This window comes from Nelumbo lutea, chromosome 4 (genome assembly GCF_056320005.1).
Source record: "Nelumbo lutea isolate HS-2025 chromosome 4, American lotus-T2T, whole genome shotgun sequence".
Taxonomy (NCBI): Eukaryota; Viridiplantae; Streptophyta; class Magnoliopsida; order Proteales; family Nelumbonaceae; genus Nelumbo; species Nelumbo lutea.
In genome coordinates, this window is record NC_142687.1 from 89,927,720 (window position 1) to 89,946,258 (window position 18,539).

The window sequence follows — 18,539 nt, forward strand, 5'->3', positions numbered from 1 at the left end:
ATAATATTTCTCATTATTAATTCGAAATGATAATTAATAACGATTTTCATAATGGTAATTAATAATTCAAAAATAATCATTTTATATTTATATAAACTCATATTAATTATTTTGAAAATAAATATTTAATGTTAATTATTTATATTAGAATTATTATCAAAAATTATATTTCATACATTTATATGAAATAATTAATTATATTATTGTTATCAATAATTATAATTAATTATTACTAATAATAATGATTTCTGATCAAATTTAATTAATGATTATAATTACGTACTAATAATTAATTCCTTAATTATAACAATGTTAATTATTAATTGGGATAAAATCATTTTGTATTTATATTAATTCATATTAATTATTTTATAAATATATAATTAGTGTTACATATTTACATTATTATTATAATTAATATTATTATTATTCTCCAAAAAATATTTGATTTGGTTAAAGTTAAATTATAAACTTTCAATTATCCATTATTGTTAAACTAAAAGAAATATAAAAGCAATTATTATTTCAGGAATTAACTAAAAATCATAATTATAACAAATTAATTATTTCATAATAATAATAGTTTAATATTAATGATTTCAAAATCAATACACACATAACAAGAATATATTATTAGTAAATAATAGTAAGAATGATATACTTATTATTATTATTGATTTCATAATTATTAATATATTATTAATCTATATTACTCAATAAAGACATGGAATAAAAAAATATTCAAATTGCTACTAAATGAATGAACTAAAAATCTGAGTATTCTAATTCACTTGACTTTGACACATCAACATGCCCAAATTTATAATTTCAACCTACATTTCCTATTTCTATCTCCCAATTCACATAACTAAAACATACCATTATGTTATGTACATGTTTCCCTATTTTTTTCCTAAAGTTAAATTCTAACCAGTCTACGTGTGTTGTGGGGAGCTTAGACTTAAAATCTGTAAGCATGATCGACTGAACGAAGCATTGCCACCTAACTTGGAGGTGACTTCCATACTTAGGATGGTCCCATTTTTCTCCTTTATTTTCATGTTTCCTCTGTTGGATGGGATTTGGAGTCTTGTTGATTGTAACCATACATGATATATATTTTTCTTCTCTTACTTTAAAGGATGAATGCATCTACAGATGTTGTTTGACATGGATTATTTTTCTTAGCAGCTCTTTGAATGATTTTCGTCCTTCTTTACCTCTTTGAATGGATATCATTTAAATGCATTTTATCCTTTCATATGTCCCTAAATATAAGTAGTATTGGTGATATTGTTGTAAACATCCAACTAATTTTACTATTTTATAAATAGATTAATGATTTCAAAGTTATTGATACTTTTTCGGGGGGTGGGCTACTCAACAGGATATTGAATTTTTATTGTTAAATAATAAATTTCAAATTAAATGATACTATAGTTGTCCCTTACTTAGTATGGGGTCATTGTCTAGATAAAACATGGTAAGTCTCTTAAATCAAATAAATAGACTACCCTAAATATCTATTATAAATAATTAAAAAATGAAATAATTCAAATTAAATCAAATAATTATTTACTGAAAATTACTGAATTAAGTAAATAATAATAACAATCAATTATTTATAGAAATAATAATAATAATACTAATCAAGTACTTAATTAAGTAAATAATAAAAAACGAAATAACAATCATCAATTATAATTAATGTTTATTCAAAGCATGCCCCATAATAATTATTGAATACAGTAATTAAACCTTTAAATAAGAATTAATATTTATTAACAGTCATTAAAATTGTTAAGCCAAATCATTAATGTTTATTCTTAAATGCAAATCATGAATTAAAAAATTTATTATATAATAATTATAGTCAGTTGGAAAAAATATTTTAAGTAAATATTTAAATAATTACAAATTTAGTTAATATTTTTACTATATAATAAAATTTTTAAATTAAATATTAAAATAAATTAATAATAATAATAAGAAGAAGAATAAGAAGAAGAAGAATGGTTAAATTAAAGTAATAAATGGTTCAAATTGAATTTAGCGACCCGCAAAATTTTACGGGTTTGACATATATAATACAAATTTCAAGAATGCCATGAAAGCTTGAAAACTATGAAGCAGGTACTTGCCCAAGCCGGACCTAACCTCACCTAAGCCTGACAGTTCGGAAGCTCATATCGAAGGTATCGACACTTTTGTCCCATACATTCCACCACCATCCTGCCAAGCCTAGCATAGTAGCATACAGCACAACACGCTATTGTTAACAACTACCCAAGGCCGATCTAGCACATGGAACACCGTCCCTACCAAGCCGAATAACGAGTACCCAAACAAATAAACATACGTACCGAGCAGGGAAAGCCACAGCCCACAGGCATCATTCGAATGGTAGAAGCATTTTGAAGTGCACTCATCATGCACCACCTCAGCTCCTTATACACCTCAGGCCGATATGTCATAACGCAATTAACCACGTAATTTGATGTTTCCGACGACAAAAATGGGCATCAAGAACTACTAAATAAGGACACGATCTAAACCCGCTCTGGTCTCTAACCAAGCAACTTACAGCTGCAACTCCTGACTAAAACAGACCTTCCGATCCCAAGGAGAGCCCCCCAGAGACAGGAAAAAGAAGAGATTTCAAGGTTTACAACTTGTCTCCAATTCCAACAAGTATAGAGAAGCAGAAATATAATAAACTAAGTTGTTTCCAACGAGTCTCATATTCAAGTAGTATCCCAAACGCTACAATCCTCAAAAAAAAAACAAAAAAACAATTATGCAATTCCGTCGTACCCAATATACACTATTACAGGTGAAAGAAAAAACTATGCCACTAATTCCTAACAAGCCACAGTATCTACTCTCTACCTATACTATAGCTAAACTAAAGCTGAGAAAGGCCACATTAAATGAAACGCTAATGGCCAAGAACCCGGTCAACGAGGGCTGCAGACAGAAACAAACACACAAATCAATTTGCTGCCTTTAACATGTCTTCCAAATCCAGGGAATTGAAATAATAGATATACGTACCTGTAGGACCGAGACCTTGACCTTGATGGACTCCGACCATTTCGCCTTGGGCTTGGTGATCGGTCTGACCTGGAGCCCCTCTCATCCCGGCAACTCCGACCATTTTCAATTGGACCCAGTGATCGGTCTGATCTGGAGTCCCTCTCATCTCTGTGGCTCTGGCTGTTTCCCCTTGGACTTGGTGACCGGACTGACCTAGTATCATCCCTGTGGCCCTGACTATTTCCCTTTGGGCTAAGTGACCGGTCCGACTTGTAGTCCCTCTCATCTCTGCGGCTCCGACTGTTTCCCCTTGGACTTGGTGATCTCGAGTCCCTGTCATACCGAGGGCTCTGAGCATTATCTCTTGGACTCAGTGACCTCCTGTTGGACCTGTAATCCTTTCCATCAAGAAGAGAGGGCGAGCGAGAGATGGAACGTGAACGTGGTGGCGAGTAAGAATCACCCCTTGCCCCACGGCCACGGCCTCTGTCTCTGTATTTCCAGTATCATAAAACTTAGCACACGGAGAAGGATTAAACAAGTACCAAACACATTTAGGATCAAACAAGGTTAAAATGCACAAACAAGTATTATCTAATTTGGAGTATGGAATGAACTAGATGGGTTTTCAGAACAATCGATGACCATGACCAATTCTCTACTCAAAAAACTCAATGACGATATTACTAGAAGTAATCTCGTAATCAGAATGAAGAAATTACTAGTCATTTACATTCACCTATTGATAGGTTGAAAAACGTTTTTACTCAATTCCGCGTTCAGAATCCAAGTATTAAAAACATGTCCTTTACCTGCACTGCATTTCAGATTTCTGAACAAAATTATGAAACTTTCCAGACATTGTTTAGTTATGCTCTAGAACAGTGTGGTGGTTGACCAGCATCTGACAACTGCACAGCTCTCTCTTTGCCCCATCTCTCTAAAATCCCAAACTATCTTTTCTTGGTGCAAAGTAAGGACAACCCCATCCAGAAGATAATGAACTTCAATGGGCTGCCATTCTCTGGAAATCAAGATTCTCTCTTTTTGACAATTATATTCTCTCTTAACTGGATAGTACGCAAAACCAAGATATCAAAACATGTACAAAATAAGAAAAGTAAAGCTTTCTTGTGATTACAGTTTATCTAACAAACCATGATAAGCTCGTTTTGACAGTTCCATTTAATGAGGGTGAGCCTTGCAAGCCAAAAGCCAAAAAATAGGAAAGCCCAAGCGATTTGTAGGTTACAGTTGATGAAGATGAGATCAGTAATGAATACTTCTCAAGTAGCTTTGAAAGATAAGTAAGCAAGTAGTCAGTCACTTTATGTCTCTTTTCTCTTTAGTCTTTACTAATCCATGAAATTCTTTAAGTCTCTCATTCACTTTATAATCTGCACGAACAATACCATCACCAGATGTTATTCAAATCCATTGGAACACATGTTACATTCCTCCCGAGAGAACAAGCAGCATAATCAAGAAATCATAGACAAGGAAGATTAATCAATGCAAAAGCTTGATGAAGCCTTCCAGGTAAAGAAACAAGAAATCTGGAAATTTTTCCAAATTCATCACCTGGATGAGAAAGGGAAAAAAAAAAAAAAAGAAGAGGCAAGGCATTGATGATTATATGGTTGAATGGATTCATTCCACTAACACCTTTGAATCATAATGGCCACGCAACCATATTGCTTCCAGAAGTTAATAATAACAAAGACTTTACCGTAGTTCGTCAGAATTACAAAGAGATTCAAAAACAATAAAAGGTCAAACAGTGAACATAACCATGAAAAATCTGGCCAATCAGAAATATTGAGGACAACTTATGTAAAGCCATAAGAAAACTATCAAGTTATCAGCTAATTCAAATATATTAATATAAAATAAAATGTGTCATAAGAAAAATGACAGCCAATTTAGATATTTCCTAAGGATTGAAGAATACAATATATGCTTCACAATCCTAGAGTGGCTTGGGCACGAGTAACATATCAAACAGGTCCAGGGCCTCCAGGCCTTCTCAAAAACATTTTGAAAAGGGTTTTGTTCAAGCAAATGTTACAGACCAAATCATATGAATGATAAACCATGTGGGAACTCAAAGCCAACATATGGGGAAAAGAAAAAAAGAATCGGAATCAATAAATATGGAATCTGCAGGTCCAACTTAATACATAACTCAGCCAGTAACTCTAGAAAGGCATTTACAAGACCACAATAGCCCTGTAAGCTCAATCTCCAATTTTTGGATTTATTTGCCAACAAAATTGTGTGTATGCATTTTAATAAATCTTGCACAAGCTTGTTACCAGAGATTGATAAAGTTCACGGGATGGAGTTAGGATGCGACAACAACCACATTAACATCCTTAGCAAAGAAAATTTCAATGTCAAGGTCAGAAAAGATAAAGTGAAGCTCTACAGCCAAGAAAAAGGGATGTTGCACATGCTGGTCCTGCTATCTGGGTTCTCAGAGGGATGGACTGTATATTGACCCAACCTCCAATACAATAATTAACCAATTGAGAATTGAGGTAAAATAATACCAATCCAATTTCTCTGAAAAAGGAATATAATCCAGGAAATCACTGTGCACCCTCAGTATATTCAATCAACCCTAACATCCTCAAGAGGAGTGCGCCATGACCCTCTTAGAGTAAAGCAATAAGTTCAAAGCCAGTACACTGTTTAAAATATATTCCTGCAACCCAAACTGAAAGATGGGCTATTTAATACATATCATTGCCGATGTCCCCAAAGTTGATAGTACTGTAAAACTGCATCTACACTTATTTTCTGTAGTCACATCCTGTTATTATTGGAAATAAAGTTTGCTGCCTCTATTAGAGAACTATAATCCCCACTCCAGTGCTCTTCTGATCACATGTAGTGTGTATGCATAAATAACTAAATAAGCATCTAAAACAAATATATTTGCCAACACTTTCTTTTGAAAATAAAGTAGACAAAAATCCAGATGGCATAAAAAATGATAGAAAGTCATGCATAACTAAAAGATGCAATGCAGTCTAGCCTTGCAGAAACCGAAAAGATAAAAAGAATGAAACCACAAAAAGAATAACAATTCAACAACAATAACGCATCCCAAACAGGATGCAGCATTGCAATAATCCAACAAGAATGCATAACAAACACATTTATCCAAAAAATATCCAAAGTACATAGAATACAGACCTTGACTCATGTCTTGGTGACGGCGAGCGTGAATAAGCTGTCACATGGGGAAAATTCATGAGCAATGGGTAGAGGAATTAGTATGACAAAGTTATAAAACCATTTACACTATTGCCCATGAATATATTCACATCCTAGAAGACAAGAAGATAGAATTTATAAGAATTTTAGGTGAATTTCCAAGATGAAGTTGAAAGTTGAAACTGACAATGATATCGACGTCTTGGGGACCTTGGTGGAGATCGCCTTTTATATCGCCCACTACAGATGCAGAACCAAAATACTATTAGAAATAGCTGAACAAAATAAAAATGATGATAGAAGAGAAAAGAAATAGCCAGACCTTATGCGTGCATTCGTACGCATCTCTTGAGGAGTTTTTCTGTTCTCTTCAGCAAAAACAATTGTTATCTCACGTCCACCAATAACCTGATGGTTCATATGTTGCTTGGCCTCGGCCGCATCATCAGCATTACGGAATTTCACAAATCCAAAGCCTCTTGGCTCCCTAGAAGAAATACATCCAGAACAGTCAGATGCAGAAAACCATGAAAATAATCAAAATTAACTGCTAAAATGCAAGTCCTTGCAACTGCCAGCAAGAATCACATCTAGATACACCACTGCAAAGAATGGACCAGTCCTTGCAACCAAACCAAATTGTGTAGCTATAGGGTTGAATCTTGAACCAGGCACAATCAAGAGTTGATTGAGCAAGGTATAAAATAATTAGTTTTTACAACAATTCCTGTACCCTTAATTTCAAACTGATTGTGTATCCAATTATATATCTAACTTAGGTTGATAAAATACTAAAATAACATTTTATTGTCCATAATGCTCTCAACTGTGTATTCTTCTAGGGACCATTTGATAAAACTTTTACATCCCCCCTCTCTGGTCTTTTTTCAGTCTGTAATTTATTTCACATTTTATCAGTCATGGAACTTTTCCAAGATAATCATAGCTCTTTTTTATCAGCAACAAAAAAGTGAAATTCTTTATAATGAAAAGAAGAATCCCTACAACCCAGACAATAGAATTACAGAATAAAAAGAAAGGCATATTTCTATATACTCCAGATCGATGACAAAACCTTTACATTTTTTCTCCCAGTCTTGGAGTACCACATACCTATGATACCCCATAGCTGTACATGTTTAGAATAACAGTGTCAGATACAATACAAGATACCACATGGATACTTCTAGATGTACTCTATAGCCTTAAACTATAAAAGAATGTAGAGTTGTACATTTTAACAAACTATACTATAAAAAGATTGCACATAATAGGAATTTAATTAAATTTGGCAGGAAACAAATCTTGAGAAATGACATTTCGCTCCAAAAACTAGATATAATAGATATAAATGCATCATATAAGCATAAATGTGTGCTAAACAGACTTGTTGTGCCTTGTTGAAAAGGCTTATTAGCTAATTCAGTTAACAAAGAACTCTTATTGAAATGGCAGTTTTCAAGCAGCCTTTGGGATTCTTGGTTTTATTCAAAGGCCATCACCTAGTGAGTGTTATCAACCAAATGAAAAGCCAAATCACCCAGTGAGTGCTTGACAGGGTCATTTGGTTTCAATTGTTCACATGGTCACAACACTTACTTGCAACCCTCTAATAAAAACACAGGCATACTATTAATCAAATGAAAAACCAAATTATCAAGTGAGTGCATCCTGCTGTTGCAACCCCATTGACACACTAACAACCACTAACAGATAAAATAGGGATTGCCTAGATCCTACCTTACTATGACAATTTAGAAATACCAGGTTAGCCTAACATGTTGAACAATGAATTCACACAACCACAACACCTTTGTTCAACTCTCTAATGAAACACAAGCATGCCATCAATCAAATCAAAAACTAATTCACCCAGTGAGTGCATGCCAAGATGATTTGGTTTTGATGAGTTCACATGGTCACAAGTCACAACACTTTCTTGCAACCCTACAATAAAATACAGACATGCTAACAATCAAATCACGCGATGAGTGCATGCCTTATTCCAACCCCAAATGATACAAAAATAACCTACTAACATGAAAAAAAATGGAAACTACCTCTAAGGTCTACTACCATAATATGACAATCAAGGAATGGCAAGGTAGCCTAACATTTGTTGTGATGTGTTCACATGGCCACAATACTTTCTTATGACCAACAAAACACTTGCATGCTATCAATAAAAAGAAAAACCAAATCACCCAGTGACTGCATGATTGGGAGGTTTGATTTTGACAAGTCCATGTGATCGCAGTACTTTCTTGTGACCCTCTAAACTCACAAACATGCTAATAGTCATATTTAAAACCAAATCACCTTATGAGTGTATACCTATATGATGATTTGATTTCAATTAGTCCACATCGACCCAACCTTTTTTTGCAACCCTCCAAAAAAACATAGACACTCTATCAATGGAAAGGTAGCTCAACATGTAGAGGAATGAGTTACATAATCGTACCCTTCTTGTATATTTCTGAGATCATTCTCAGGTAACCAAATGTCTCCTCATGATGACTTTCTCACATAGACAGTAAATTACATATTCAATTTTTTTTTTGAGAAGGTAAAAATTTTATTAAAAAGGATGAAAAAGATGCAATGGTTTCCAGGCATCTCACACCCAGAAAGAAGACATGTTACAGACTCCAAATGGACTGAGGGAAAAGCAAATGGAAAAGATTCTGAGACTTGGGGCCTGATCGTTTGCTCTGAAGTCTGACATCTAAAAGTGCAATAATTACATTAAAAGGTATATTGGTATTGGTGAACTTTTCTTTCCTCTAAACTTTGAATGCAGAGAATGTTGTTCTAAATTCTAAATTCTGAAAATTATCAAATATCCATTTTGACCCCATATATGAGAATTTTTGTTTGTCTTTTTTGGGGGTATCATTGGAAAACAAAAAGATGTCTGATTGCACTTCAAGAGATAAGAGAAAAGGGGAAATGAACAACCATTTTTCTCTTACAGTTAAAAGACTCCTCTTAAGAGATAAGAGTTAAGAGGAAATGAATAGGCCCTTAAACGCAGAGTTAACTGACAGCCAAGAAGCAAGCTTAGACACTGCAGCCTGACTTAATTCCTCCGGACTACTCACTTTGTTGCAGAAAATTCTATTGTTTCTTTTCAGTCCATAAAGTTACTAAGACAGCCACAGGGGTAGTTCTCCAGATAAGATTACCCTTTTTCTTCAGGCCCGGCAAATTCCAGCAGCATAAGAGATCCTTAATTGAACCAGGCATAACCCAGCAGACCCCAGCTACTTTAAGAAAGTGCTCCCAAACTCTTACAAAGATCGAACAGTGGATGCCAAGATGATCAACTGTCTAGCAAAAACCTACATAAGCCACAGCTAAGGTCTTAAAGATGAACCTCTCTCCTAACAAAATTAGCTCTCGACAGGCACTTATTTAGAGCCATCGCCAAATCAAAATATTATGCTTAGGTGGACTGACAGAATTCCGCACCTGCTTGCTTGGAAAATCAGAATTACTTGCTTACTCAACTTTGAAGCAAAAGATTTAACAGTAAAAACATCATCTCCACTCCATTCATCCTCCATGTTAGCAGAGATAGATTGCCTCTGTAACAGTTGTAGAAGTGCCAACAGCTGATCCATCTCCCAGTCAAAAAGATTTCGTCTAAAAAGGGGACACCAGGAGATTGATGGCATTCTTAGTGGTGATTTTACTCCGTATAATGATCTCAAAAATACACGAGAAGGGTATTTTTGACATTATCTAATGTTTAACTGACGGAATACTAACAGATGGACCTAAGTGTCTATTTTTGAGAGTTCAAGCTACTTAAGTGTTGCAATTGAAAGTTCAGGGTACCTATCTGTCACTACTCCCAAAGTACAGGGTACCTATCTGTAATTTACCCTTAAAAAAATTATTTTCAATTCTACTATTTTATAGCACAAAAACAGACTTCAGAGTTTCCTAATCACTCACTAACTCATACCCATGGTCGGAATGACTTCAAATCTGACTAATAATAAAAAAAAAAATCCTAATGATTGATTTTTTACCAATTACAACTTTGACAAATAACAACTTCTAAACCAATTACCTATCAGAATGGGTCCTAAAACTACAAAAATTCTAACTCAAAACCAGTGCTATCAATGCAGTGAAGCAACAACCAGTTGTTTTGGCCTCTCTAATCTCTAGATGCAATGCACTGACCAATAAAAAAAGATACGGTCTAAATTTAACATGTTGGTGCAATCTCATAAATAAGTTTAATATAGAACATCTATGCAATAAAATAAAGTTATTCAACATCTAGTTCACCATCTCCCTCTTGCAAGCATAAAAATGTTAGGCTGGATAAGTTAGAATAGGGGATTACAAACTTTCTTTTCTAAGGCATATCTAAGTTGAAGCAAGGTGTGTATCTAAAAATGTGCCTAGAAGCACTTAAGGCACACCTTTTAAAACACTGCATTGACCATGTCTAATGTCTCCAGTCCTATATTCCAAATTAGCATTGTTTTTTCATCCGTGGATTGGAAATCTGTTTGCTAAATAATATAGCCTATAATTTTTCATTGTTTTTTAATTTATTGAATAATTGCACCTAAATAGAACTATTCTATAATGTAGAAATGTATTTTTTGGTCTAAACTTTTCCATTAATCTATGAGTGGAATCCAGGGACTGCTTTTGAGCTCCAACTGCCACATCGAAATTTATTAGGTCATTTGTACTCCTTAATTAGAAAACCTGATCACAATTAAATGATCAAAACCAAAGTCAAATCTATATCTTTGTTTTTATACTTTACAACTAGCTGCTATTGCTATTTCAGTGCAGTCAATCAGTAGGTCAACCAGACTGAACTGACATGCCCCACTAACCATCCCTGGTAGAGGATTTAAAAAGAAAATCATATAGTGATAATGCTGCCAGGCCTTCAAACAGTAAATAATAGTGATGATTGGAATGGTTATTAAATTACAATCAGACTGGAAAAGACCACAATGCCCCTAGTTTGCTTATTTATTACCTGGCTGTTTAAGGTGGTGCTGGGTTCATGGTTCTACAAAAGGGCGGCATGGTTCCAGAACCATAAAAATTCTTTTTGAAAATAAATTTTTCAGAACCACACTATACAAAAGAACCTCTCCTGTCCATGGTTAATTTTTTCAACCACGATATGTGAGCAGTGATTGTATGATTCATTGTACATGTGCTTCCACCATCTGGAGTCATATCGGTCTGAGAAAAACCATATAATTTCCATGTAATGTCATTCTTACATCTATAACCATGTTTCCTGATTGAGACAGCTATAAAAGTCTGTTAAAAAAACAGCCATTTTGCTGAGTCTTGAACCATAAATTGTTGGTTCCAAAACGAGCAAAAAACAGGGATAGCATACAGAATGTTAGTTGTGTTCATGAAGCAGATGAAATACGAAGACAACCATGAACAAAGCAAACACTGCACTAGAGTCAGCACCACTAGGTATCTCTAGGAGTCAGCACTTAGACAGCACTAAATGCAGCAATGGAGAAAAACTCTAATTCATTCAATCAATGCACAAAAGAGTGCTTACAATGGTTAGACAAAGGATGCAAAAATCACTTTTCAGATTCATAATAATACTTATTTCCTAAAATAATGAAACTAAAAAAAGAAACACTCTCTATAAAAGAAAACTTGAAAATCCTCCAAAACACCCAATAAATCTCAGGGATCCAAACATAACATAAAAAATTGGCCATAAGGATCTTTTTAAGATTTGACTGGAACTAGTAGTGTGCACATCACATAAGATCCACTTCAATTGGCAACCGATTTCTTACGATTGCTGGAATGGGCTTAACTTTGTAGTTATTAGGCCCAACTCAACAATTTATTGGGCTTGGGCTTTCTAATTGCCATCCCATTATGTGCCACTCAAAGCCATTAAGACCTATAAATACAAGTTTGGCTTCCCCTTTCTCAGCATTTAGTCCCAACATCAGATTGGAAGTTCTCTGGCATCCCCAGCATCACAATAATCATCAGTGCCAACATGTGATGGGCCTGATGGGCAGTGTGGTCAGAAAATTCAAAAAAATGCTAGAAGTTCAAAAAAAATCAATAAATATTAAACATAATATTACTAAAAAAATATAAAGTTAAATTTTAAAATAATGTTTTAAAAAACCTATTATCTAAAATTAAAATAAATAAACATAAGATGTAAAGCATATTCAAATGAGAATTTAAAAATAAAACCAAACATATAAAACATTTTCAAGCATGTAAAACCTCTAATCTCTTTTTTCACTCAATTGTAGCACTTCACATAGCTAATGTAATGTAAAACATATTACATTCCTGATTCTACGAGCCACCTTTGTGCCACATCCCTCGAGGCAGGCCCAAACAAGGCGCCTGTGTGCCTTTTGAAAGGGCTGCGCCTAGGACCTAGGCAAGGCGCATACCCTGAAATGTGCCTCGCCTGTGCGACTAGGTGCGCCTTTTAAATCATTGCTGATGGCTTCACATTTTAGCCCTCAACTCTGGATTTTGTACCCAAGCCTTGCACCAAACAGCAGTACTCTTAAACCACAGGAAGATGGTAACATGACATCTCCCTATTCTCAACTTTAAGGCGTGTTCTTTCAAAACCCTCTATAAAAAGAAAAAAAAAAAAAAAAACACAACTCAGCTTTGATTGACCTTCAATCATTTGTTCAAAATAAAGTGAATAATATTAAAATTGTCTTGCATTTCCTTATCCCCGTTATAACCTCTTTCATGTGAAAAAAATAGCAAAAAAAAAAAAAAAAACAATCAACTACAATATCAAAGAAACCACAAGAACAAAACTAACCCAGTGTAGTAGTTCTTAGGGAGGTACACATCCTTTACTGGACCAAAACGTTCAAATGGAATTCTCAAATCTTCTGGCCTGCACACATACACACCAAAAAAGAAAAATATTATCAATTTCTATCGCCATTTTATTGAGATATGTTAGATTCCCACAAAACCAAAAGTGAACTCACCAATCCATCAAACCGAAAAAAAAAAAAAAAGATGGCAAAAGAAAGTTGATATATTTTTTTAATGCACGAAGAATGAGAAAGGGCCATTTACAAACCACGGCAAGGATCCCACAGCAACAAACAATAAAAATGGCAACGGAGAAAAAAAAAAGTAGAGCCTAGCAGAGATAATGGAAAAAAGGAAGAAATTCTTTTATTTGCATTCATTCGAAAGAGTGCCAATGTTATACCAGTCGATCACACGCAATACAGCTTGTAAACCATGTACCTTTAAAAAGAAAAGTGCCGTAATAATGTAATATATTATTGGGAAACAAATAAGACAAATTGCAAAAATATGGGAACAAAAGGCCAACTAAACATTCAAATCTACTTTCGATTAACAACCGGGAAAAATAAAAGAGACAGAGAAAATGAATTACTTAACCCTAAAGGTAGATCTCATGAAAGCAAACAGATAGGAGGACAGAATAAAGTAAGATAACAAACCTCGTATCCAGAGCAATGTTCCGAACAAGCAAGCCGGAAGGAGCAGGGGACCGCCTGTCCCTGTATGACCTGCTGCCCCTGTACCTTTCTCGAGGGTCGTCGTATCGCTTCCGTCGTGGAGGGCTTCTGCTACGCCGGGGACTGTAGCTTCTGCTACGGCTTCTGTATCTTCCCATTAAAGCAGAATCCTTCGATCCGGCTCCTGGGAGAAACTCCTACTTCCGTGAAAGAAAACCAAACCGGAAGTCAGAACCCTAACTCAGTCCGTTGAGGATAAAAAGGCCCTAATAGTTGGAGAGAGAGAGAGAGAGAGAGAAGGAGAGAGAATGCGCGGACAACGTTGGCTTCAATAAGAACGCACCAAAGGCCCAGATTTTTAAAAGGCTTCACGGAATCCGACCAGACAAATACGTAGCGGCATTTCGCTAACGAGTATTTGTAATGTGAGTGTATTACAAATAGATGAAATCCAATCCAATCCAACGAATATTTTGGACCGGCCAAATTCAATTTTTAAACGGTTTAATTTGTTTTAATTTAGATTAATTCTAACCTAAACCTGATCCATTTAACACCGATATTTGTATCTTCTATCAATGAACAACATATTGATTCAATCCAATATAAATTCTTTATGGATGAGAACACAGATTTTCTCCCAATGCATTGAAGATGTCAAAAAGAAGGCAGTTGAAGACTATATTGCCTCCTCGCGTTTTGACGATCTGATGATGGACTCTTACAGGAGGGGTTTCAAGTTGAGCCGGTGGATGATCCGGAATACATACCCCGACCTCGATGTAAGTGTCATAACCACTTCGCGCATAACTCAGGAGATGGCCAATGCTGCCGATGGCGAGCCGGACTCTAAAGGAGAGGCAGGGCCTTCGGGTGTTGTAGAAGTGCATTCCGATGGCGAAGAAGTTGCTCCGGGCATGTAGTTTTTTTTTTTTGCCAATGTACTGTTTCTTGCAATGGAGTGTCTTTTTCCCCTTGCTCATCTTCCCCGAGCTGTTTCTTTGCCGGGTTTTTAGATTTCCGTGGTCTTTTATGCCGCGAACTTATTTTTTGCCGAACTAATAATGTGCTGAAGTTCCTCGGTTTGCCTTGTGGCACGGCTTGACTTTGTCCACTTCGCTAGTGGTTTATAGGTAGTATCGCCTCAAGTTCACGATGTTCCACGTTCGGGGTACTCGTTTGCCTTCCAAGGTTTCGAGTTCATATGCGCCCCCGAGCGCTGTTTTTACTTTATAGGGACCTTCCCAATTAGGTCCAAGCTTGCCGACGCCGGGTTCGGGCACCATAATTTTCCGGAGGACCAGGTCGCCGACTCGGAAGCTTCGTCGCTTTACTCTGCTATTGTAGTAGCGGGCTACCTGCTGCTGGTATGCCGCTGTTCAGATGTGCGCGAGGTCCCTTACCTCGTCCAGTAGGTCGAGGTTGGTGCGTAACTCGTCTCCGTTCGTCCGATCGTCGTATGTTTCTAATCGCAACGTTGGTATTTCGATTTCCGTCGGGATCACCGCTTCAGTGTCGTAGGTGAGGTTGAAGGGGGTTTCTCCCGTGGCTGCTTTTTCGGTCGTTCGGTGAGCTCATAAGACACTTGGTAGCTCTTCGGCCCACAATCCCTTAGCTCGATCCAGACGTGCTTTCAGTCCGCATAGGATGGCTCTGTTCATTACTTCCGTCTGACCGTTTGCTTGTGGGTGCGCAACTGACGTGAAATTTTGCCGAATCCCCATGTCCTGGCACCACTCTTGGAACTTGATATCCTCGAACTGTTTGCCGTTGTCGGAAATTAGAACCCGAGGTAATCCGAAACGACATACTATGTTCTTCCAAAAGAAGTTCTGTATGTTTCGGGCCGAAACAGTTGCCAGAGGTTTGGCTTCTATCCACTTCGTAAAATAATCTACCGCAACAACTAAGAATTTCGCCCGCCTGCTGCTGGTGGGAATGGCCCGAGGAGGTCGATGCCCCATTGTGCAAAGGGCCACGGGCTGGCGAGGTATTTGAGGTCGGAGGCAGGTTGATGGTGGATGTTAGCGTGCTTCTGACACTTGTCGCATTTTCTGACGAGCTCGACAGCTTCTGCCTTCATTGTTGGCCAATAGTATCCTTGTCGAAGTGCCTTTTGGGCGAGTGCTCTGCCCCCCAAGTGTCCGCCGCACAGGCCTTCATGAGTGTCGCGGAGTACAAACTCGGCTTCGGTAGGTCACAGGCACCGCAAATAGGGGAGCGTGTACGACCGTCGGTATAACCGTTCGTCTATTATGACATATTTGGCCGCCTGGTGCTGCACCCTTTTGGCGGCATTGCGTTCTATAGGGAGGGTTCCGTCTATCAGGAAGCTCGCGAGTGGATCGATCCAGCTCGGCTCTGCTTCTAAGATGGGAGCGACCTCCTCTGTCCCCCCGAGAATACTAGGCCGAGGTAAGTCCTCTATGTACACGGTTCTCATATTGTTGTGACTCGTGCTGGCTAACCGGGACAGGGCGTCGGCCTCAGTGTTTTCAGACCTCGGGATTTGCCTGATGATGTGTGACCGGAAGTTGAGCAGGGCTTCTTTTACTTTGGCCAAATATGCGATCATGGAGAGATCGCGTGCTTCGTACTCACCGGTAACTTGGTTTACCACGAGCTGAGAATCGCTGCAGATGACCAAGTGTTTTGCCTTTAACTTTCGCGCTAGGTCCAGTCCGACGATTAGTGCTTCGTACTCTACCTCGTTGTTGGATGCCGCGAACTCATATTCCAGCTCCGCTGCCCTGCCGGTTCGAGGAACCATCCACGTGAAGGATCCAGGGCTCCTCATCCCAATTCGCTCTTCGCCTGATCAGGAGAGATGCCACAATGGATGCTACTTCACGGGGTTCGAACTCTATGGGCTCAAGAGCTCCGGGTTCGCCGCAAATGGGGACCTCGGGCTCGACCTGCGGGGTTTCGTGGCTGGAAGTGCACTCGGCGATAAAATCTGCCAGAGCTTGGGCCTTGATAGCGGTTCTCGGTTTGTACTGGAGATCGTACTCGCTGAGTTCGATGGCCCATTTCGTCAGTCGACCGGAGACTTTGGGTTTGAGTAAAACTTGTCTGAGAGGCTTGTCAGTTAGGACGATGACTGTATGAGCCTGGAAGTACGGGCGGAGTTTCCGAGCTGCTATTACTAGGGCGTATGCTAGTTTTTCTATCTCCGGGTACCTTGCCTCTGCTCCCTGCAGAATCTTACTAACATAATATATGGGTCGTTGGACCCGGTCTGTTTCCTTTATTAGTACCGAACTGACCGCCTCGTCGCTCGCCGAGAGGTACAGTTGTAAGACCTCGCCCACCTCGGGCCGGGCTAAGGTTGGTATACTAGCGAGGTAACCTTTTAGTTCGTCGAACGCGAACTGGCAGTCCTAGGTCCATTCGAACCCTTTGCCTTTGACTGCCTTGAAGAAGGGTAGGCAGCGGTCTGCTGACTTGGATAAGAAGCGGCTTAGAGCGGCTATGCGGCTGTTTAGCCTCTGGACCTCTTTTACTTTCCGAGGTGGTTTCATATCTAGAACGGCTTTTACTTTGTCCAGGTTGGCCTCAATACCGCGCCGATTGACAATGTAGCCTAGGAACTTGCCCGAGGTGACGCCGAAGACACACTTGTTGGGATTCAACTTCATGCTAAAGTGTCGCGGGATTTGGAAAACAGAATCTAAGTCTTGTATTAACTCTTGTGAAAACTGAGTTTTGTCGACCATGTCGTCTACATAGCACTCTATCTTTGTACCAATCAGGGGCCGAAACAGCTTATTTACAAGTCTTTGGAAAGTCACCCCGGCATTTTTTAGTCCGAAGGGCATGACTTTGTAGCAATACAGGCCGAACTCGGTAATGAAGCTGGTTTTTTCCTCGTCGGATGGGTCCATCCTAACTTGGTTGTAGCCCGAGTAGGCGTCCAGGAAGCTTAGCAACTTGTTTCCCGAGGTCGCGTCCACTTGGCGGTCAATTCTGGGGAGGGGGAAATAGTCTTTCGGGCAAGCTCGGTTCAGGTCGGTATAGTCGACACACATGCGCCACTTGCCGTTTGCCTTTTTTACCAACACCGGGTTGGCCACCCAGCTCGGGTAGTGGACTTCCCTTATGAAGTTTGCTGCGAGGAGCTTCTCAACCTCCTCGTCGACCGCTCTCCAGCGTTCTGGGGCTAAGTTGCGTTTCTTCTGTCTAACGGGTCTGACTACAGGGTCAGTATTAAGCTTGTGAGTTATCAGTCCGGAGCTAATGCCAGGCATGTCGGCCGCGGACCAGGCAAAAATATCTAAATTTTGGAGTAAAAAACATACCAGTTCGGCTCGTAGGGGATCTTCGATGGAAGCTCCGATGCTTAGTGTGCGAGCTGGGTTCGTAGCTGAAGCCTGGATTGCGACTGTTTCCTCCGTGGGCGAAGCTCGCTCCTCACCTTGCTCCATCGGCCGCTCCAGCTCGAGATCGTCGGCCGTCTTGGTTTTCCCTTTAGGGTGGCAACGTAGCACTTGCGGGACTCGAGCTGGTCGCCCCGCGCTACCCCTATACCGAAGTCCATAGGGAACTTCATGGCCAAATAGTAGGTGGAGACCGCCGCCCGTAGGACATGCGTGATCGGCCGCCCTATTATGGCATTGTACGGGGAGGGGGTCGCGACTACCAGGAAATCATGGTTGAGTCTGACCGCACAAGGCCATGTGCCGACTTCCACAGGGACAGTTATTTTCCCGAGGGGCCTAACTTCCTCTCCGCTGAAACCTACCAGGGGAGTGCTCGCGG

At 38.6% G+C, this 18,539-nt stretch overlaps 1 protein-coding gene and 1 long non-coding RNA gene across 2 annotated transcripts; both read right to left on the bottom strand.

Moving 5' to 3' along the window:
- Window positions 1-2,025: 2,025 nt before the first annotated feature.
- On the bottom strand, window positions 2,026-2,497 carry LOC148861700 (uncharacterized). Its single transcript, XR_016112743.1, has 2 exons — window positions 2,364-2,497; window positions 2,026-2,241 (listed from the first exon to the last, which is right to left on the bottom strand). It is a non-coding gene; the product is annotated as an uncharacterized LOC148861700 (long non-coding RNA).
- A 213-nt stretch (window positions 2,498-2,710) lies between these two features.
- SCL28 (SC35-like splicing factor 28) lies at window positions 2,711-14,201 on the bottom strand. Its single transcript, XM_088983602.1, has 7 exons — window positions 13,764-14,201; window positions 13,100-13,177; window positions 6,581-6,745; window positions 6,446-6,498; window positions 6,238-6,274; window positions 3,055-3,528; window positions 2,711-2,967 (listed from the first exon to the last, which is right to left on the bottom strand). Exons 1-7 carry the CDS (start codon window positions 13,937-13,939, stop codon window positions 2,958-2,960), a joined length of 993 nt encoding a protein of 330 aa, XP_088839728.1. The 5' UTR covers window positions 13,940-14,201; the 3' UTR covers window positions 2,711-2,957.
- Between the last annotated feature and the right edge of the window lie 4,338 nt (window positions 14,202-18,539).

Bases quoted from the DNA above. Each gene is read 5' to 3' on its own strand.
- SCL28 (XM_088983602.1), bottom strand. From the start codon at position 13,939: ATGGGAAGATACAGAAGCCGTAGCAGAAGCTACAGTCCCCGGCGTAGC. The intron at 13,178-13,763 runs GTTTGTTATCTT...GTATGTGTGCAG, and splicing joins AACATTGCTCTGGATACGAG to GCCAGAAGATTTGAGAATTC. The intron at 6,499-6,580 runs GTCTGGCTATTT...CTGCATCTGTAG, and splicing joins CGTACGAATGCACGCATAAG to TGGGCGATATAAAAGGCGAT.